General features: G+C 40.0%; 2 protein-coding genes across 2 annotated transcripts; both read left to right on the top strand.

Annotated features, from left to right (window-relative positions):
* Window positions 1–9,154: 9,154 nt before the first annotated feature.
* On the top strand, window positions 9,155–10,413 carry gpr183a (G protein-coupled receptor 183a). The gene has a single exon (XM_072444862.1). It carries the CDS (start codon window positions 9,155–9,157, stop codon window positions 10,280–10,282), a length of 1,128 nt encoding a protein of 375 aa, XP_072300963.1. The 3' UTR covers window positions 10,283–10,413.
* Window positions 10,414–16,261: 5,848 nt separating this feature from the next.
* Window positions 16,262–17,718, top strand: gpr18 (G protein-coupled receptor 18). Its single transcript, XM_072444861.1, has one exon. The coding sequence runs from the start codon at window positions 16,262–16,264 to the stop codon at window positions 17,276–17,278; it is 1,017 nt and encodes a 338-aa protein (XP_072300962.1). The 3' UTR covers window positions 17,279–17,718.
* The last annotated feature ends 6,254 nt before the right edge of the window (window positions 17,719–23,972 follow it).

Below are 23,972 nucleotides of genomic sequence, written 5' to 3'. Positions count from 1 at the left end.
ATTCCCAAGTGGATTGAATTCTCTCTTTTTTATTACAGATATGCAACCGACCAGCAAAGGGAAAAAAGTCACCAAAAATAGACATGAATAAAATAAGTCACTAAATTGAATATGAATTGAGACATGAGATATATGATATGTGGGGAAACTTTGATTAATAAGTTGTTTAAAGTCGTTAAAGCAGCTCTGTGTAGAAGGGTGGGTGACAAACATGAAGCCAAGTGTGAAGAGGAGCCTGCTGCAGAGGGGCACAAGCTTGAGCAGAGGAGGGAGGGGCGGTGGCTGGTGCGGGACGGGGGGTGCCGTGATGAGAACAGACACGAGCCACATGAGGCCCCCTCACAATGCATCGGACCCCCGCGGAACGTCCAACGCGCTGCTTATGTGCCCAGACACACGGCGCTGTAAAGTTGATACGCTCATGCAGGCACACCTCACGCAATACTAGCACAATTTATGTGAAACTCATTCAGTTTGCAATTAGAAATACAATGAAATAATCCCCCAAAAGCGTCAGCAAATTTCTTAAAAAGTGCATGTTCAAAATGTAGTTATTTGTAGTGATTGTGCACCCTCTAGTGGTAAAACATTTTATGACAATAAGACCCAAACCAAATACACTGATAAGAAATGTTTTGATGGTTTGTTTCTACACACTACCTGTATGTGACTTGTAAGAGAAGTGCTGGTTTAATTGCCAAAACCTGGATTATTTAAAATTGTGTGGGTGAACTTTCATACAGAATTCATTTTGGCAGTGAAAAACATGGCAAATTTGGTTAGGCACTCGTGTGGAACCACGCTGGCCTCTCCACACATGTTGCAGACACCAGAAGTCATCCCCAGTTTGCTTCAGCGACCACTGGTGTCCCTGCACCACGAGGGTGCCTTTAAAACGATATGCCTTCTGGGGTGCTTCTTTATGGGCCAGGGTTGCATCATTGACTATTGTATGATTCTCCTCAAATCAGTTTGTTCCCCCTTCGTGCCCCGGTTCAGCCCACCCCTGACTAAACAACCAGAAAAAGGTCAAATTTCTGAGAAGTGACTTCGATTTGAGTTCCATGCTGGGTCGTCACTTTCAATTTCCTAAGACCTTTCATGTCACACACCCATCAACTTGGAAAACTATAAACAAACTCCAGCATTGTTTGACTTGCCTCCGGAATTTCCTTTGAGATCAAGAAAACTGTAAAGAAAACACTTTTCAGTAGTAGATGACTGCATTCATACTATGAAAGAAACTAAGACATGTTAAACCAGTTAGCCAAACAATAGTATCTTCTTTATTAAATATATGAGCGGTTGAGCGCTGTCTGAAGTATAAAGTACTATATAGCATATTTTAAGTAGGCAGCTATAACATAACAACATCATAACATTTATTATCATTATTTGTGACAGTTATTTATGTTTTGAAATGAATGTAATTATGAATTTATGAATGATTTGAGTGTGTGTTTCCCACTTCAAAAGAACATCATTATTTGCCAGATTTTCACTTTGACTTTTTGGCCTTCCTGTGGCGCCTTGTTGAATAATTACACAGGTGCTTATGTTAAAATATATATACATAAATGATCAGATTTTTAGTCCACCATATTTTCAGAAAAGCCTGAGAACTCCCGTGGTGTCCTAAACAAACAAGTGTCTTATTCTGTTAAAGAGCAGAGTTCAGATGGTTCATGTTGAAGTCCACGCAGTCGATTAATGGAGCGTGAAATGCAGCAGCTCCAAACCTGCAGGTGACAGTGTCTCTGTGACGCTCTTATTGTGATCGAAGTGAGCTCTACTATAACTGCATTTGACTAGTGACAATTAGTGACCTTTTTCCAGATCTAGCGCCCATCCATTCCAATTACAACAACACGGAAAGCTTCGCTGGGTGAGTGCAATCAAATTATATGATTCTAGCTGTAAAAGTGTGTTTAAATTGAGTGTTAAAATGAGTGCATTGAACTTATAATAAAATATAAGATTGCAATAGGTTATACCAGTGTGTTTTACTCAGTAGAAGTTAACCAGAGATGCAGTTGTCATCTTCCCACATGAGATTTTCTGAGAACTGAACTTTTCTTTATGTGTCTGATCTTTAAGGCACAAGACAGAATTATGTTGTAAACTTGTCACATATTTGCTTCACTGTACTATGACATTATTACTACAGTCCGAAACCGAACATCTCAGTGCTGTTTTTGCCTCTAAAAGCACACTTTGCCTCCTACAATCTATTACTTAGCGTATCATTTTCCTTCAAATTCTATACGTAATCTTAATTTCATGGTATAAATAATTCTATTAAATGTATCTGTCAGAGTTGATCAAAAACAAAATAAATAAATGGTTGATATAGAGATCATTTTGCGTTATTGTGTCTTTTTATGTTCATATTTTTGCACATTCACAAACTAGTAACTTGCTTAATGATAATACCGGTAAAAAAAAATGTAAACTATGATAAAATAAGGGCATTGGAGTCAAAGTGTGGAAATAGCGGCATCGTAATTTGTTCATATTTCGCAAAGAACATGACAATGCTCTCTGAACCAGAACGTGTTTGTGCACAGTGCGCTCGCCACCATTTCTCCTGTTTTATGCTGTTATCTGTGCCAGTTATTGGTGCCAGTCTATGTGCTAACAGCCTCCTTCTCTGTGTGATCTGCTGGAGAAAACACCATTTCAAACTCGCACTCTGCTATTGCTTGTACCAGCTCTACCAGGCCAGAGAGTATTGAGGTTAATGTGGTCAGGAAACAGGAAGAAGGACTCAAGATTGAATATGATTTTGATACAAAAAAAAAACAAAAAAAACAGATGTTAAGTTGAGTTAAGAGGAGAAAAAGATACTGTCAGATTGAAAAGGTGATATGTAAAAGGGAAGTAAAAGTGGTGTTTGGTTATCTGATACTGTTATTTCAATTTCAGCAAGCAGAACTTTACAATGGCTAAACATTCAAACGCTCAGCACTTATTTACATAAAGTTGCACTATTACTAGTACTGAAAACCTACTTGCACCGATTGGACAGAAACAGTTCGCTCAAGCATAACTTTATGGATTCAGGGCCTTTTTTGTAGCGTTTGCATCTGTTTTTGGCACATCCGACTGAAGTGGGATCACAGAAATAACATCACCACTTCCTTACCTGTGCCCACCCACGAGCTGCTCCCACCCACTCCCCGGGCTTGTTGTGGCTGCTGTGCGTGAGCCAAGAACATGCGAACAGGTGCAGCTCTGTTTCTAGTGCACTCTCTCTGCACAGCCCTACATTTAAATGTAACCTCTAACACTTCCTGACTTTTTGGAAGGGAGAGAGTGTGTAAAACAAAACTATGAAGTTTGGTTTCGGAGCCGAACCTTTCAGTTCTAAATCTGGCTATGCTGGTCACCAACGCATGTCAACTATGAAATTATTCAGGTCATTACAAAAATATGAAGTATGATTTAAAAAATATGTATACATTCCTTTATATAGCATGAAAGAAAAGAAAATTTATGACAAAGTAAATGTTTCTATCCCATTCAAAATGCCTGTAAACCAAAACTCATTAAAGTCTATGGCAGTGTTTGTCAGGTTGCCACGGTAACATCCTTGCAGCTAGAGGTATGCAGTCATTGATGTATTTGTTAAGAATGCAAGAAATTAAAGCTAAAGAAGATAAATTTGTTATCTTAAGTTCGGGAGCTGGACCTCACCCCTTTCACGCCCTCTTCCTGCGGCTACACTATTGGGCATCAAGGTCACGCACATTAGCGTTCGTGACTTTGTGCCCCTCCTTTCGACCCTCTTTTAATTATTATTCTAATCTATCCCAAGGAGCCCAGGAGCCAACAGCCTTCGACAGAAGCTCCAAAACAGCATCCATTTCTGTGACTCGTATTGTTCATGTTTTTCTTGTGTCAATAAACACTTTGCATCGTAGCCGGGGTTGTGGTTCTTGCTAGTGAAGGATGTCTGTGCCATTTGTTTCTGCGTCAAAGAAGATTTTTTTCATCCCATTAAAAATGCTTGTAAACAAAATTGCATGTAAGTCTATGGCAATATTTGTTAGGTTACCACGGTAACATGCTTGCAGATGTATGCCATCCGTGCCTTTTTTGATCAGAATGGTAAGAAGAATGCCTGTGCTCATTATTTTTGCACAAAACGTATATATTCGTGCTGGTAAAAAGGAAAAACACATTTTAACATTTGAAAAATTGCAATTTTTGCTAACGAGCTTGCCACGCCCACATTTGGAATTGTATGGTGCAGTTCATTTTGACAAATGTTCAAGCCGTTTGACTGAAAATCCAAGGTGGAAACATATAAAGTAGGCTAGAGAGCCATTTCACAAACGCTCCAGTAACGCTTTCCAATAAAAACATGTTCAGGAAACATCCAAGAATTGACCACATCTGAGGGCATTAGCATTAAACTGATAACATTTTATTGCTCTTGGGTTTTGTGTCTTGTGTCATCATATTCTTTTTTACATGTCCTCACATGAACGAGTGTCCATTATATTTTTACTGCGACTTTTTGATGGCGTCGGGATCCCATTGGCCCCATGTTAATAATATTTTTCAGGTGGCGCTACTGAGCCGTCTTCTCAAAATTAGAGCTAATAATAATAGTAATAATAACGATTATAAGGCATTGGATTATATACTGCCTTTCAACTGTCCATTTCTCAGGAAAATCATTCAAATATCACTAAGAATATAATTTCTACTGGAAATGAGAGGCAAAAGTGGCATAAAACTCAAAACAGGAAGATTGATTACTCTTCCTGGTGCTTGCAAAGAGTATTTGACGTAAATGGTGGAATTTAAGTTATATTAAACTAACTGCTAGTTATTACATCCATTCTACAGGCACACGATAAAATATGCCTCATCAAGTATCTGTTATAATCTACCTTATCTAAACCTTTCAGTTGTTAGATATGGTGTATACTTTTAAAAAATGGATTAGTCTAATAAAGTGTGATCGACTCACTTACATACCGTGTACAGTGTATTTGGCGCACTATGTGGTCTTGTGTTACAAACAGCATAAGCACATGTTTTATTTAGCCTTTGGCCTCATTTTGTTTCAGCTGTCCCTGTTTCAAGATACTTTTGACCTATTTATACAGTCAAATCTTGAAACGTCTGCTCCCCTAAATCCTCAACTCTCACAACATTTATTTTTTAATCTAATCCAAAATGTAGATCCAAAAATCTAGATCCAAAAATCTAATGTACAAAATACATTCATGATTTTATTAAAGCTCAAGAATGATTGCTGATGCTAACTCACATTACGTTTCCAACTCAACAACAAACCAAAGCTCATGTCCACTTTTACCAGAAGCTGCATTCTCACTATTAGCCACAAGATGGTGCCATTTTCCCAGTTTCTCATGACATATCCACACGTGTAATATAATGTGGTGAAGACAGTAATGCTGTATAATGGCTAAAGCGGCTTGAGTTTTATCTGAATCACGGGAATAACAAATCATTAACGTCAAATACAACTCTGGTTTTGTAAAATGACTAGATCAAATCTATCATGACTGAGAGATATGATCAGAGCTTATGATCAGTGGCATTGTGGCTAAGTTTTCATTTTCAGAGAAAGGTGACTTTTAGGGGAATTTACCCACAAACAAAACCAGCAGAAACAGAAAGCACAGAAGGGAGCCAATGCGCAATATACATTTAATATACTGTAGATCTTTAAATTAATCAGTCAACGGTGTCTTGGTTGACCAAAATTTATATTAGTCGATAGAGTATTTTAAGGATTTGAATAGATAACACCAGAAAGAAGAAGATAAAGTATGTATCTTGTGATTTTGAAGTGAACTGCGATTTTAATCTGCTTCTGTGAAAGTCCAAGTCTTGACTAAAAGCGGCAAAATCTCGTGGTCAAAGAGATTTTGCCGCTTTTAGTCGACGAGGAACCTCCGTAGTCGTTAATACATTTCGACACTTATTGAAAAGCATGTGCAGTCCTTACAGCCATTAAAATCAACCACCCCATTTTTGAGAGAAAGGTTGTGTTTCCTGTGATGTTGCAATTTTACCACATGTCAAACTGACGAGTGTATAGTCGTGTTGCTCTTGACACGCAACACTCATGCCCACAGTGAGAAGCCGCACGAACTCTTCCATCAGCACAAAGGTGTATAATGCCTTAAAATGATATCATCTTCAAGAAAGAAAGAAAGAAAGAAGCTTTAATAAACTTCTGAACCAGATGAAGTGGTGATGAAACTAAATAAAAAAAAACTAATACACTTACAATCTGAATGTAAATTTCAAAACTCAGAATTCTCATCTTATTGATAAAAGATACAGGAAATACTTTGGACTCAAAAGGATTACCTAACCTTATGCAAACGTTAAATATCTCTCTTCACACAATCACCAGACAGTTCACTTTTTGGCGCTCTTATCTCATCAAAACAACATGATCAACTTTCTACACACATGTGACTCAGAAGGTCGTCTTGTTGTTTACCAGCTGCCACAGTCCGGTTCATAAGTATCTGTGTATGATTGTGTAATGTCCTAATGATTTGTGCCGTGTTGTGTCTTTTGTTGTCTGTGTAAAGGGGAGAGGTGCCCAGGGGCCCAGTGTGAGATGTCCGTCTGCACCATCATGAGTCAGAGCCACAAGGCCAGTCCAGGAGGAAGTCTCTGTGCTTCCTTTGCCTCATCACCGGACTTGTTTTTGAAGTGTTTGTGCTAAAAAAGAATACAAGTTGTTTGTGTGTGTGTTGGGCAAGAAGTCGTATTGAATTTCATATTTATAGAGGATTATATTGTAATTACAGAATCATATAATATAGAAATAATTGCATGTATACATTTAATTTAACCTCAAATCAATCCTACTACTTTAGTATATTTGGTAGATCTGGTATTATTCTAAGAGTATAGTTATAATGGATAAATATTTTTACTTGACATTTCTATTTGAGAAATGTTAATCTGAAGGAACTAAATCTGAACTTGAGTACAATTGTAATGTTTTGCATGATGTTTTTCTCACTATGTTAGCGAAAACACTGAGGTGTGCCAGTGTGTTCAGGAGCCAGAGGTGCGAAAACCTCAAGTTAACAGATGCCAAACAAACAACCACTTGTAACTAACAAGTGAGCAACATTTGATCTTTTTTATCCAAATATAGCTAAATAAAATATGATTAAATATCTAGGAAGCTAATAAAATGTAATATTTAGGAGGCTATAAAAAGTACAAAAGAATGGCCAATCTGTGCAGAGAAACCCACATCCTTCCTCAGGGGACTTGTACACATGGCACGCCACGTGTGTAAAAATTCCCATTTATCTCATAAGTTTATGAAAGAGTTTCATGTAGTAAAATGTGTCTAATGTTATGAATAAATACAGTGAGAGTCATTCACAGTATGACGTTGGGGAGCGTGCCGAGGTGGCTCAAAAGTTGGAGGGAAGTAGAGACAGAGTTACAGTGAAAGGAGGTGGCAGCGGCAGCGCAACAGGATATTTGGTCACCATGGTTACGGGCAGCAGATACGGATCTTGATGTTTCTGTCATGTTTTTTCAGTCACGTTAACGTAGAGGAGAGGGGACACACTCGTGGAGACTAAACAGTTGTTTTGCTGCCTCAATGTGACTGAGGAGGATCGCATCTGAAGAGCAACGCGCAAGTGCACGAGGTGAGTGGGACTTTGATATGCAGGAACAACATGTGAACAATACAAACTGGTGAGATTAATCACAAATCCAACCCAACAAATCTAAAAAAAAATATCGATCAATGTAATAAGTTAAACAGGCAAATACATTTACAAATACAATAATAGTCGGTGTTGATTGTAGACATTTCTGCTGCTGTACTACTATTAATACTTCTACAGCAACTCACATAATACTGCCTTGGGTGCTTTGAAGGCTAAATAAATACACTGTAATAATAATAATAATAATAGTAATAGTAATAATAATAGTAATAATAATGATATAATAATAATAATAATAATGATAATAATAATCGAACAACAAAATGTCTCTCCAGAAACATTTCCCACTCACAAAAATAATGAAAGGTTTTGTATACATTATTCATTTGTACAACTCCTTTCATGTTTTGTTTGTGGGAAAAGTACTTACAGGTATATTTTGCAGTTTAACATGATTCTTTCTTTGGTCATTTGTGTCAGTGGTCAGGAGAAATTCCAGGAAGTGTTCTTTTTTCTGCCCTGTGCCATGTGCTGTGGCAGATAGTCCTATAGCTGCAGTTAAAAACGCCGGTCACATTTTAGTGCGTTTCCAAGCGGCCCGCCGTCTAAGGCAGCGCGCCCTGGGGAAGCTAACTTCCTCATACACATAAGCGTCTCTCAACGCCAACTCTTTTTTTCTTTTCAGTGTGAGTGTGAGTGCCACAGCTGTCTTCACAATCACTGTAATTGTTCTCAAACTTCCTCTGTGAGACTTTCAACACCATCCAACAAAAAACAGTTACCTCAAAGACGTAGGCCTCAAAGAGAAACTAATACAAGGGATAATATAGTTCATTTTAAGCCAAGGCATGCTTGTTTCTGTACTTTTGTTTGTGCAAAGTTCAGATCTTTTTTAAATCACCAAATTGAAAAAAAAATGATAATAAAAAAATACACTAATTCCAAACAATTTACCACTAACAACCACTAGATGGTGCTAAATACTGTACAGTGGAGGTGCAACCGACCAAAGCCACGTTTCAGCAAAGCAGAGGGAACATCTGAGGTTAACCGACTGTTTCACTCATAGAAACCATGACCTTTGACTCACATCTGCAAAGCCTTTTAGGAACACAAGGTACTCAAATATTATCAGGAAATAATGTTTATAATAATAAATTATGCAACTCAAATTGGTGCTAGGATGTCACTTTTACAAAGAAAAGTATCAAGTCTTAAAGTCTAAGATAAGGTCAGGAAAGATGTCAAAAATGTCAAACTAAATCTTTGGCTTTTTTCATAAAAAATGTGTGAGACATTAAGAGTTTAATCTTCCGTTTTGAAAGTCATAACTATTCCCTGGCTGCTTTCACTTCACTAATATCTCAGACAACATCTTCTTTTCCTTGTTCTTTTTTATTTTTACCCCAAAACTAACACACTATTTCCTCATCAGACACTGTATATGAATCGCCATGGCGTCCACTGCAGCTCCCAAGACCTTCACCTCCTTCTCCAACGACTCTGGGTGCGACACGCTGTACGCCCACCGCGCCTACGCCAAGGTCCTCATGCCCCTGTTCTATTGTGTGGTGTTCCTGGTGGGGCTCTCCGGGAACTGCCTCGCCCTGTACGTCATCCGTCCCAACCTGAAGAAAATGAACTCCACAACGTTATACTCGCTCAACCTGGTCATATCCGACATCCTGTTCACGCTCTCTCTCCCCGTGAGGATTATTTACTACGGCCTGGGCTTCCACTGGCCTCTGGGTGAAACCATATGCAAAATCTCCGCCCTCATCTTCTACATCAACACCTACGCCGGGGTGAATTTCATGACCTGTCTGAGTGTCGACCGCTTCATCGCAGTCGTTTTGCCCCTGCGCTTTGCAAAACTCCGAAAAGTCAGCCACGTGCGCTACATCTGCGTGGGCGTCTGGCTGCTGGTCCTGGGTCAAACGCTTCCCCTGCTGACTATGGACATGACCAACGTGGAACCGGACGGCTACGTCACATGCATGGAGTACCCCAATTTTGAGAAAGTCGACCACATCGCCACCGCGTTGATCGGTGGCGTTTTTCTCGGTTATGTCCTGCCTGTTGTCACGATCCTGGTGTGTTACTCCATCCTCTGTTACAAGCTCCACTTCACAGCCAAATCCAACCATCTCACCGAACGGTCGGGCCGAAATCGCAAAGCCATCGGCGTGATTTGCTGCGTCTCGCTCGTATTCGTCGTCTGCTACAGCCCCTATCACATCGACCTCCTGCAGTACATGATCCGTAAGCTGGCGGCCACGCCCTCCTGCGCCGAGCTCACGTCGTTCCAGATCTCGCTCCACGTCACGGTCTGTCTGATGAACCTGAACGCCTGCCTGGACCCGTTCATCTACTTCTTTGCATGTAAAGGATACAAAGGGACTCTGCTCAAGCTCCTCAAGTTTCATGTCAACGCGTCCTTCTCCAGCGTTGTGAGGACGTCTCCGGAAGGTTCCTCCCGGGAAGTGGTGGATGGGAACAAGATCCAGCTAAATAGTTCAACGTTGTGCTCGGTGACGGAGAGGTTAACTCCAGGAGACAGGAGATCTGCGAAATATGACTGAAAGACAAGTGTGTAAATGTTGTCATTGGTGCTGACATAAACATGGACTTGAAGCTGCTGCTTTTTTCTTCTTCTAGAGTTCTTAATATGCAGGGCGAGAAACAGAATTGTCCAGGGTGAAAAATTACACACTTCATAATAGTTGTAAATAATTTGTTGTTGTTGATTATCATGTTTTTTTATATATAAAAAGTACTGTACAGATGCTTGTCTTTCATGCCTCCCTAAACAGAAGTTATTTCATGATAAGTAGTAAACTTTAGAGGTGTATATAGTAGGTGTATATAGTACTTCATTGATCTCTGTGAGGAAAATGCTGCTAAACAAACAGGATCCATGTTATATAATGATTTTCTTGGTTGGCAACAAATATAAAGCTAGTATTAGTTGTACCAAGTGAACATATTAAAGGTGCACTATGTCACTTTTCTGCCTGGGATCTGCTTCATGCTTGTCTCCATGGAAATGTACTGCTTCATATTCCGCAGTATGGAATTAACCATATGTATTTTGTATGTATTTGTATTGCTCAAAAAGACCAAAAATAATCTGACCTTTAACGTCAGATTATTGGTGTCTGTCTCCATGGTGATGGATAAATCAAATGACATACTGTGGAACATTCTAGGCCAAGCAGAAAGGTGACATAGTGCAACATTAAGACATTGGACATTAGAATCAGTGTTTCATTCAGTGCTTTTGGACCAAACATATCACTGCTATAGCAATGCTTAATAGTGAGTCACATCTCCACCGCTTTAATGCTTATTTAAATCAGTCTGGTCAAAGTGACTGTACAATATCACATGACAGAGTGAGAAATGCCGCACATCCCATGACTTCCTGTTTATGACACATTCTTCATATTGTGGCGATCTGTTGTGCCATCGCCCAACGGTTTGAATTAAACTGTCAATGTGACTTGGACTGCTTTTTATTTCAGATTTATCTTTAAGTCAAGGTTTTAGTCATGGTTATTTTTCAGAGTTCAGGAAAAATAGTCATTATAACTTCATATTATTTAACTAATAATAGGGAAGATATTAGAGAGAACGCTCTGAAGCCCATTATAACTCAACATGGCACAAGGCAAATGTCTGAAAATGAACTACTAACCAATTTTAGCTTTTCAACTCTCACATTTGCAGAGGTCAATAACTATGGATCCAATCTAACACACTTTATCAGCACATAAAAAAATACAAAAAATAAACGTGCTACCCATAAAAACCCTTTAACTGCACCTAATTCAGCCTCATTCATAAATATGAATACATACTTCATTAATTATATAGAGATGCATCATTAACTAAGTATCACCACATATTATGACCACCACAACATAACTAACTATAGAGAGACTGATTTTAAAGTAATAGCTATTATTTCAATTATCAAACCACTACAAAAAGTATACAATTTCACACTCACAAAAATCTACATACAAATAGCTAATAAACCACAATTACTAAAGCTGCTACTCTGTATGAACAGTGCTGCAAAAAATACAGAATATTGACAACATGTATTAAAATTCCTTCTGCAACATTAACTTCCAATGACACACTCGCCACAAGAGCTGTGTTACTGCCTTAATTGCAGTGTCAAAATCAGTATGTAAAAGTCACTGTATTATGAATAAAACTGAGTGAGAAACTAGACAAAATACACTCAAAATGTGTATTCAGTGTATAGAGTGTTGTTACATGTATTTAGTTACACATATAGTGCCACTGCTACTTCTAAAACTACTACAAAAACTAATTATTGTGCTATTTGTATTTGATTTGAACTAATGGGAATTTCCAATTAAAACAGAGCCAAAACCTGCTGTAGTAACTGTTAACAGTCACTAGAGGGAGGTATAGAACAGCATAAAAAGATAATTGACTCGCCACAGTGTGTTAGTAAAGAATAATATCAGAGGATTTGTTTGAAATGATTACATTTAAGGTTTTGTGAGTCCTTGTTGTTGTATTGTTCATGATGGATACTAAAAAGCAGTTATTATGGAAATGGTGTGTAAAGAAGCACCGTGACGGGTATCAAAGACAGGACTAAACAGACTGTTGTCATAACAACATATTGCAGTAAACACAAAGTGCCATCTGCCGTGAGATTTTTAAGACACATTGAGAGGACGAGCCAATAGATAATTATACCTCAGGAAGGGAATATGAATCGGATCGCAGTTTTGATGTAAAAGTAAAAGATGGTAACAACTGCTACAAAGTCATTTAAAAGCCAATTAAACGTGCGCAGCTAGATATGTGATAAGAGAACTAAAATGTGTCATGATGTCCCAGTGCATTGAGGTAATTTGAAAACAAAAGATAATACAATTTTGAATAAATAATTTAACTGAAGTCAAAAGCATTCCGAGCCAGGATGGGCAACCAATTTAAACTGGTACATGATTAATAAGTTACAATCTGTTCAAACTTTACCAACAAAAAGTGCTACTTTGCACCACTACAAGAAACAACTACAACTCCAGACACTACGAGTAGTATTGTGATGAACCAGATTATATCATGAAGAAGAAAATCTACAACAGTGTTTTTTAGGTCATCTGTTTTCTTTATTATCATTTACTTCTGTACCTACTGTGTTGCAACCCTGGAATTTCCCCATTGTGGGACAAATAAAGGCTTATCTTATCTTATCTTATCTTAACTATTGTTTTAAGAGCCGGGAAGCTCGTTACTCAAGTAAATGTCTCAGAAGAAGTCAAATCAGTCCAAACAATACCACAGTTGAGTCGAACAGGAAAATATATAATATATATTATTCTACTGCAACTACCACCAGCTATTCCAACCACTTTTACAATAAGTAAATTGGGCCCTGAACTTTATTGATCTCAGCTATTACTCCCCAATAACATGTGTTCTTGTCACACTATAACTACCACACAAGCTATATCTCCCCTAAATTGATGATAAACTTTATACCTCTGACTGAGGCAACAGCTCGACCACACCCCGTGGGGAAAGGTCTGGTCCTTTTTCATATTATTCTCACTATAATACATAACAAGGCCCACAAAGCAACATCATCTGGGTAATACAATCAATCCTAATGATGTATTTTCCTCCAGACTGATTGAAACGAACAGCATCTTAAATAAGTATCTAATCTTATCCATATCTGTGACACAGACATTGAGCTTGTGAAAAACTTTTAATTTACTCCATTTCTTGGTACAATGTAATTTCAAAGTGGACATGCTCTTTAAACCACAACTCCTCACTCCACGCTTCTATCTCATTGTGGACATTAATCACATTCATCTGTATTCAGCCCCTGTCCAGTCTGACCTTGGCTGTTTTCACCTGAGCTGTGTGCTTTGCATCCATTAAGTCCACGTCGTGTGTTAAAAAAGAAGAAGAAGAAAAAAAGATGTCCCGGCATCAGCGTGAAGTGTCTATTACCACCATCTTATTTCCTGTTTATATGGCAACTGCCTCAACATCCTGTTTTTAATTACTTCTCTCCTGCAGCAGATGCTTCTCACTGCAACCTGCTGTGGATTACTCCCCTGAGAACTAATGTGCTGTGACAGACCCCACTTTTCCAATCAATAACTCGCCCTAAATCTGCCATCTCCGAGCCTGCCAAACACACTCCCACTTCTAATGGCAACATCATTTTCTTTAAGGGGGTGTAATTGCAGACGGTGGAAAAGCCCGGGCCCTTTTGCATGTGCCATCACGCTGTAAAGGAATGTGAAAGTGAAACTAAACTACAGCCAGTGCAGAAGAATCGTGCTTCTTTATTAAATCACTGATGGTATTTCTACAATCCCAGTGAAACCGTTACTTCAATAAGAACTGCGACTACTACACATGCATTGTCCCCTTTACTATGAATGCTTTTAATATTATGACTACGTAAGCTCATAAACTAATAATGTGGGGATTTTGTTGTTGATGTATAGGTATTTTAAGTTATAACTACTGCTGCTAAAGCTCCTACGGTTAAGAAATATCCTAAAATCATCCAAAAACATGTACAGTAGGTCAAATGCAGGGGATGGGACAGGTTGGCTCAGTGGCATTGAAGCCTTAGGACGGGTCAAATGCAGAGGACATAAAGTATATAGGTGTGTATTTAATTTTAGATAACATTGTGGATATTGTTTTAAGATATGCAACATTTTAGTATTGCGCATACCATTTATAGTAAAAAAAAAAGCTACAAAAATATTAAATTATTTTACAGACGTTTCACATGTGTCTAATAGTTAAAGCTCAACTAATACGTTTAAAGACATGTTTCCACACATTTCTGTTGGATCGACATAATATCGTCTGAATATCGGTCCAATAAATATCCAAATATTCCTTTTTGTCATTATCACCCACCCTTAAGTATAACGATACCTTTAGTTTGAGAGAATTACTGTAATGACTCACACTGCAAACTTTCACTTATATAGTACCAGAAGTGGGCAAGGTGACCAGAATGTGTACTTAAGTAAAAGTAACATCACTCAAGTAGAAGTAAAAAGTAAAAGCGGTCCAATCGTTTACTCCAGCAACAGTAAAAAGTACAAAACTGATGTATTTGACTTATATATTTTAATCATGACATTTCTGTAGATTCAGACAGTTCCAAAGAAAACAAATGATATCTGGAAGTAAAATATGAGAAGTGCAAATGTCCAAATCCTTAAATGTGGTTCATAAAATACTTTTGTCACTACAGTAGGAAAAGCACTAAGACTAAATCAAAAATATCACTCAAGCAGGAGTAAAAAAACTACTGTCACTTAATACTACGACATTAGCAGTCTGACTTAACATTATTTTAATCACATTTCACTTACCACTCTTAACATTAGTAAAGAGTCAGTAGTTCCACCAAACTTTGACAGTAATTTCCACCATTCTAAAAAGTTCTCACAGATGTTTTCTAAACCCACTGCCGCGTCCCGCTCTGCACACGGCTGACACAGGAAGCACTGAAGGGGCTTGCCACATTTGCATCTCATGGGCCTGAGAGAAAGTCCTCACTTCCTTATTTTGTCTCAGTTTGTGGCTGGCAGACACATAAATCCCCTCTCAAGTTTATAACGCTATCGGTGTGAGCCGTCGACATGTTTTTGTGAGTGTTTTTCCAAGGTAAGTACAATCTTTTTATCGCCCGACAATGAAAGATGTACAGTGTGACCTTAAGGGGAGAAAGAGAAAGTAATTTGGCAGTGGTGTTTTACTGCTCGCTGCACATATAGTGTTCGGAGGCGGTACAGTAACAGCAGGTTTTATTTGTCCAGGTATTCAGTTATTAGATGACTCCTGATGAATAATTGATGGTGGCTGGCGAGTGAGAGACAGTCACATGATTTCATATCAGGGGCAACGCAAAGGTCACCCACTTTTCACTATAGTCACATTTTACAGAAGAGAAACGTTTACACCCATAAACGCCATGTGCTTATGATGTCTTCAAAAACATGAGGTCAATTTTAGTTTTATTTTTATCTCTGTGGGAACGTGACACTTCCATTCACCACACGGTTAATGTGATGTTGTTGCAATAATGGTAATAAAGTACCTTGAATTCACTACTTGTACCTTCCTAACCTTAACTAATGTTCCTATAACATGGACTCCACCCATTCACTCCTGATTGGACATACGTTTACCTTCTATAGTTCAATTGACATGGATAAATCTGCTTCACGTGTACTTCCAATACTCTTACTCGAGTACTTTGCTTGTCCAATAGATTTGAAGCAGGCCGGACCATGTTATGGCCCTTGCGGTTCCATAGCTCTATTTATAGGCCTCAGACAGGAAACTGACATTACTCAGTCAGTTGAGAAGTTACACTGCTATAGTCAGTGGTTTTATAGGCCTACGTGACACTTTTAATTCAATTCACTTCTGTTCCAAGTCGCACAAACCACAACATCTCACTCTCTGCCTCACCAGAGCAGATCTTTCTAACTCTCTCTCATCCCTTCACCTCCAGCATGGACCTCCTTGACCTGAACTCCAGCACCAACATGTCCCTGGAGCCCGGCGCGGCGCAGCAGGGCCCGGCCGAGCACCGGATCGCGGCCCTCATCTTCCACAGCCTCGTCTTCATCGTCGGGGTGGTGGTCAACCTCACGGCTCTGTCGGTGTTCGCGCTGACCACCAAGAAGAAGAACTCGGTCACGGTCTACATGATCAACGTGGCTCTGGTCGACTTGCTCTTCATCGCGCTGCTGCCCTTCAAAATCACGCACCATCACCTGGACCGCTGGCCCTTCGGGGACGTCTTCTGCCGGGTCAGCGCGGCTCTCACCGTCTTCTACCCGTGCATGGCGCTCTGGCTCTTCGCACTGATCAGCGCGGATCGATACATGGCGATCGTGCAGCCCAAGCACGTCAAAGAGCTGCGGAACGTGCCCAAGGCGGTGGTGGGCAGCGTCGGCGTGTGGCTCATGACCTTAGGCGGCACCGTGCCCCTCGTCTTCCCCCGGGACGACCCCGACTCCGGCTCCAACTTCACCACGTGCGTCAAAATGCAAGATATCGATTACCTCCGCAGGGACAACCCGGTGAACTTTGTGCGCCTGGTCTTCTTCTTCCTGCTGCCCATTTGCGTCATGCTGGGCTGCTACGTGGTCATCGTGGACAACTTGATCCACGGGCGCACGTCCAAGCTGAAGCCCAAGGTCAAGCAGAAGTCCGTGAGGATCATTGTGACGTTAATTGTGCAAGTGTTGGTGTGTTTCGTGCCTTTTCACGTGTGTTTGGTCGTGCGGCTTTTGGAGACGGACACGGGCGGGTTCCACGCGTGGGCCGTCTTCACCACGTACTTGATGAACCTCAGCACCGTTTTGGACATCGTGCTGTATTATATTGTCTCCAAGCAGTTCCAGGACAGAGTCATAAGCGTCATTTTGTACAGGAACTACCTCCGCAGCGTCAGGAGGAAGAGCCGGCACACGCACACGGGCAGCATCCGATCACTGAGCAACTTAAACAGCGCGATGATCTGAATCCGGCTGTCAATCAAGACTCCCGTAAGTGCGGTATAGTGTGCGCAAACGGAACCGCGCACCGCCAAGTGTGTTTCTCTCGTCTTCTTCTTTTCTTTTTTTCTTGCTACACGGCTCATTATCAAAAGGATCAAAACTTGCAATTAATTTCCGAGATGTAATTTACACTCACAGTATGGGAGTGTTGCTGTTGTGGCAAAAACATCTGTGTTCAGAGCTGATTGACTCACCCTCGAGAGTTGAGACGCGCTTCCGTGCGCCGCAGACAGAGCAGCGACTAGAACTGTGGCTCAGGTGTAATAGACACAAGGCAAAAATAACTTTCATAATTATTATGAACACATCACGCGGCTTCTATCTTTGTTTGCTTTGGTTAATGTGTGTGAACAATGGAAGTGTTTCAGCAGCAGCCGCAGGAAATGGGTTATAGTTCTTTAAGGTGCGTCAAAGTAGGCCTGTATGTGAAGTGATATTATATTCTACTTCTCCCGCGGTTTAAATTAGTGTTTGTGTGTATATAAGGTTAGTGTAAATTGTGAACTGCAGTTGCTGTACATGCTTTGGCCAATGGAGGGCAGCATGGCACAGTCTGAACACGAGAACGAGCCACAGAGTTTTGGAGCAGGCGAAGTGCTCGTGGCGCAGAGTGACTTTCTCTGACTAACTTTTTATCACAAACTTTTTATATTTACGTGCATTTTATATTGAAAATGTGTAGTCTGCATAAGATAGTTAACACGTGTATTCAGTTCTTGCTATGGTCAGTGTGAATTGTATTGATTCGATATTAAATGATTCAGTCACGTTGAGCGCATTTACAGTAAAATCCTCATTATGTCAAAGAAGCTGTTCACTGGATTTAAAAGAGGAAAAAGAACATATAGATACACAGTCCAATTTGTCTATTTAAACAAACAAAAAACATATTTTGGCTGCATGACAAAAAGAAGAATATTTCTTTCTTCTTCTTATATGAATAGTGAACAAAAGACAAGAAAAATCAATAGCGTTGAATAAAATAATCAGTCAAGTGTATCAGTGTCCCCTACACATCCATAACCTGATCAGCAGGTGATTCAGGGCAGCGGAGTAAATACATTCTCCTACAATAACAGATTAACATACAATTAGATGATCAACAGCTTTAGTGTAACTAAATGGCGACAGAAAAGAGTTTAAGTCAAAGCATAATGCTCTTCTGAAAAAGCATGTCTGATGGCATCATTGCTGTGTTGTTGAGCACAGATGAGTTCATGTTGTGCATTATGGAGTTTGTATTCATATGCTGGGATATGAGTGTGCTCACAGATCCACGTCTGTCAGAACATGCAGGTCCCTGCAGACCGCTGCATATGTGCTCCACTGTATTCAATAAACCAGTCCAGCTACACCATTTCCATTTTATATGGAATTCTTGGAAGCACAGTTCATCACATGATGATAGCTTTATTGGCTGCTGGACTACAAGTAGATTTATAACCAAAAGGTTAAAGGTCAAATGAAACATCAGAGGGTCGTCTATCTGTCCCACCTGTTAGACATCAAAGAAAAACCAGCACACTGCTCACAGCAACTGGCATTTAAAACAATTAAGTTCCCTGTCAAATCCCTGTGATGAATTATCCGGAAGCTTTACCCGCTGTAATTCTAAATCTTCCCAACAAGTGCCTTTGTTGTAGAGAAATTAATGAAAACAAGATTGTCTTTCATAGAGCTGATCTAACAGCGCGACAGCCAGCTGCTCCTCTTTGGGAATAAAACAGTCAGCATTAAACACAGCTCAGACAAAATACTTTTTTTCCTTGCACTCGTGTGGAAAACAAATCAGGCGGCGAGCGCACTGGCCATCTGTTTTGTTATTTGATATGTGTGAATACATGTTGTAATGACTTTGTTTGTGAATCACTCTGCACGGCAGAACACACGAGAGCTCTCGAAGAGCTGGAGTGTTCAAAGCTAATCATATAATTGGACACAATAGTCGATGACAAATGGAGACGCTCGGAGCCAGCCAGCTGGGAAGTGAATATGTAATCATTGTAAAATCATATCATTTTTGCATATTTGAAGACAGCTTAATAGAGTTTGCGTGTCAGCACACTCTAAAGTGATGATCAGAGAGAGTGTTGCTGGATTTGTTTTTCTAAATTGTGCTGCGCTGAAATCTTTATCATGATTAAAACAGATTCTCAAGAGCTAAATGTTTATTGTTTCTCTGGCTCACTGATGAATGCTCAAGTACAACCAGGACACTGTGGCTCTTTGTAACAGAGAGTTGGGTACAGCCTCCAGAAAATGGGGAAAGAGGAAACATTTATTCCAAAATAACAAAATCAAGCAGCTTTTAGCACTTAAGTGTAAAGCAACAGATGAGTGTTGCAGTTTGGTCTGAAGCCCTTTTCTGTGCCTTTTTACTTAACCATTACTCTTCATATTGTTCCCATTAGAGTGCATGCGGACATGAAAGAGCACCTATAATGTTATATAGATACTGTACACACACAGTATCTAGCCGGGGCCCCTGCTCTACTGTACAGCATTAGCTCCACGCAGCTGCCTACGTTTACATCATTTAGCGTTTCTCTCAGGGCACTTTAATGCACTGAACCTCTCCCCTGGTAAACTTTACAATAGGATGTTGAGGGATACTTCTGGACTGCCATAGGAAATGAAAGGCACATGTGCGCGGATCTACCGGCGCAACACTGGGTCCCCCCTGTGACGCCGAGCTTAAGGGCTGCACAATGAGACTAATGGATTCCTTTTGTGGGACAGAAATAGGTTAAGCACACGCGCTATTGTTCTTATCTGGTCCGTGTGCAACAATAAGTCCAGTAAGGAAGGCACAAGCTATGCAAATCTTCACAGAGGTAATCTTTTCCTTGGGCAATTGCAATCCAGCCCCACATTGTCTTCTGTCTCCATTAAAAGGAGATAATCTAGTGCAAGTGTTTCGAATGGCACTACAGTGGCTCCAATTGACCCAGCAGTTAGCAGTGAGCACAAGGAACTCTGGGAAATGTATGGCCTTGATTACAGCTGTGTGTCTATTTTAGCAGATTGTTTGGTTTCCGATTCGCACACAGACGCAGCCAGCCGCCATTAGCACGTATAAATAATGTACGGCCCCATCCACTCCCTCCTCCCTTTTTCCCTTCTAGCTCAGCTCAGATAAAATGCCATCATTGGAAACCTTGGACTGCTCACAATCTCCACAGATTTGGATAAGATTTATTTTGGTAGTGTTTCTTGACAGCGTTCCACAACATGCATCTGGGATTGTGTTTAATTGTACTACTTAGAGGACAAGAGTGGTGCTTCTCATCAGGAATAGTGCCAGATTCACGCTGTTGATTAATCTTGTCTCACTGCAACGTTGTCGTTCTCCAGTCCTTAGAAATCAATTCACATCCAAAACGAAATTATGTATAGAAACAGCCCGATGCTAAGACTATGAATAAACTGGTAAGTCAAGTCAAACAAATCGGCTCGTAAAAGTGTATTTCTTAAAAGATTTTACAGGACCAAAGTTTTTTTTAGACATTACAATAGCATGAAATATGGAGAGAGAGAGAGTGGAGACATTCGTCAAATTGTGGAGGCCAGGAATCAAACCCCTAACACCACAGTGGTAGTACTGACACATGTGCAACACCCTTAACCACTGTACCACCGACCACGCAATTAAGTTTTAACTTTTAGTTTGAATTTAGAAAAATGTGTGGAGAACATCTGCTGGATCCTGTGTCTGACTGTCGCCCTCTACTGTAGGGAATGTATGTGTGTTGAAATGGCTAATTGGTAGCACACCTTGTAGCAACATAATGCTAACTGTAGAGATGTCAAGATTATCAAGTGTTTATTCAAGTCACAATATAATAAGAACCAAGGAAATTATAATTGTGAACATTTTAGAAGCTAAATTAAGTCTTTTTAGTTCAATATATAGTCAAAAAACGCACCACTAAAGTTACCACAGATGGTCTTGTAACGGTGCATTGAAGAGGATCTGTGTGAAAAAACAAAAAAAAACAAAAAACTTACTTTACTTTTTCAGAATTGTTCACTGTAGAAATCACTAGTTAATACACATTTTCTTACCAGAATAAATGCTCTGACCATCTCTTTTTCATTTTCCCAAAACAAATTTGAACAACATTCTCACACTTTTGTGGATTGACAGTCAGCAAATCACTTCATGAATGATGCGTTATGATCATTTATTTATTTTGGCCTTTAATGTTCAACAGTACACTTCTTCTTCTTCTTTAAATCTTTTTGACTTTTTTGATATCTGTCTTAAATCATTATCTTCATTGGTGGCTAGAGCCTCTCGCAACAATAAAAATGCAATTGTACTCAGACTGACAAATCTAAAATGCTTTATTAGCGATCAATCAGTGTACTATATAGTATACTGGACATACTGCACATCAGATGACTCGAGAATTCCCCCCCAGCCTGGAGACAGGAGCACAAACCCATACAAAGATTTAAGAAGGCAGCTGCTTAAAATGTAAAAACACACTATTACAATATTTCACACAAGGTTCTTTTATCTCCGCCTAAACCTTTACAGAACAGGGCTCTGAGCAGCGTGAGTGATATGATGGCAGCTAATGCTAATGCACTCATTTCAGCTGATGTGCATTAAAAGAGAGCTGACTGACAAATTTAATGTAAAAGCCAGGTAGAGCGGGCGAGAGGGGTGTGGAGAGAGAGGCCTATACATGAGTGCCTCTGTGTGCACATCACGTCCCCTCTCCCTAAGCTCAATTACACGATTGATACTCAGAGAGGAAACTTCATCATGTCGTACAGATGTCTTCACCGGAGGAAGAGGGACACGGCGCATGTTGTCGTTTAACGTGACACGGTCGCCGTTCATTCAAAACAAGCCAAATCAGGAACAGTTGGGCCGTAGATTTCAGAAGTCATGGTCCATTCTGAAGCAAGGATATTTTCATTTCACCATGAGACAATGTAAGGAAAGACAGAGTCAAATATCGTAACAATAAGGGTGACCTAGACCCCGTCGCACAGAAAAAGTACATACTTACATAGTCTCAAAGGGGGAGTCAGCACGGAATAATAGATTGGCCTGAATGTTCCACAGTCTAGATTTTTACACATTACACTAAGAAATAAACAAAAATCCTTGGAAAAAACATGCGTTATTTAATGTCCAACTGTTGCACTGTTTGATATGTGTCATTCATGTGCTGAGATGTCACCTCTCAACGGATCTGACCCGTAACTAAGCAAGGCGGCATCCCCAAAAGTCACTCAATCTGAATGAATGAGTTTTGGATGAAAGTTGAAACATTATGTTTGTTGTTTAGTGGATCCATCTACGAGAAAAGCTACATAATACCTTTAATTTAGTATTAAGCCTGAAAGAGTTTTCCTCATGTCTTTCCTTCTCTCTCATCCCCATTTTACGCTCAGTCTAATAAGCATACGGGCCTTTCAATTGCCTAACGTCACAGCAAATCTCTGTTCTGCCATTTCTACTTGCTATTTTTCTACTTCCTCAAGTTTTGGTTTCTTCCTTCAGTGGATCCAAAAAAAAAGCATCAGCCGTCAAATGGAAACAGAAATGATCAATATTGACACAAATGTAATCTTCATAAATATACAGCCCTATATCAAGAGCTGTGGTTAACTGCCCTTTAGCTACAGGCCTGAATCCCGTCCATTCGTCGTCACATTTATTATCAGGGCAATTTAAATTCACCAGTATTTGGACAGTGACAAAAGTGCCACATATGGAGGACATGCTGAGTTTATTGAGCCACTTTAGGAAGGCTCAAACCCATAAACTCCTCGCCAAGAAGAAAAATCTGTATCAACTCTAATCTGAAATAAATAGTGCAGACTTGAACTATTAATCTGAGTAAATTGATGTGAAACAATAACTTGCAAACAATAATAATCTGTGTGAGCGAGCTATTCAGCCCCATCACAGTAAACATTTTTTACAACCCAGACAGCTCTATAAAGCGCTTTAGGCATCATTGGCCAGAGCCATCATTAGTCAGTGCTTGTGTGTGAATCTGAATAAAACCACAGTGTTAGCCCCATATACTTTACACTGTTTCTGTCACACATGAAGAACACTCACAACAATGGCCATGCTCTGCTTTAATTTCATTAGGTTTTGTCTTTGCAAATGCCAAATCCTGTTTCGCCTCAAGAATATATCTCTTAATCACGTTCCATCCAGGCTGTCTCTTTCATCTCAATCTCACAGTCGTGGCTCTTGCCCAACTTTATTTTGCTATAAGGTAAAAGAGAGGAAAATAATAAAAAGCCGACTTGTGCTCACTTCCAACAGGGGAAATGCAGTGACAAAAGCCCGGCTCTCATCTCTGTCACATGAAATGATGTTTGGTGTTTAGCAGCGTGCTACTGGGGTGTGCGTGCATGTGTGTGTGTGTGTGTGTGTGTGTGTGTGTGCGTGCGTGCATGCGTGTGTGTGTGTGTGTGTGTCTGCGGGGCTCAGATCCATGTTGTTTGGTTTGCTTCTTCCATTAAGAGAGCTGTAAAGCAGAGGGAACAGATGGCTGCTGGCCCACTCTGTCCTGCATCCTCTCACAACTGCCACACTTCCTGTGCCGCCATTAATCTTCCCTCACTACTCCTGCAGCACAACTTTATTAAAACAACTCAAGAGAGAGCCAACAACAAGCAC

The sequence above is a fragment of the Eucyclogobius newberryi genome, unplaced genomic scaffold (genome assembly GCF_026437365.1).
Source record: "Eucyclogobius newberryi isolate DKJ021-1_F unplaced genomic scaffold, fEucNew1.0.hap1 SCAF_14, whole genome shotgun sequence".
Taxonomy (NCBI): domain Eukaryota; kingdom Metazoa; phylum Chordata; class Actinopteri; order Gobiiformes; family Gobiidae; genus Eucyclogobius; species Eucyclogobius newberryi.
The sequence above is the reverse complement of the archived record's forward strand: the minus strand, read 5'-3'. Positions and strand labels throughout refer to the sequence as shown.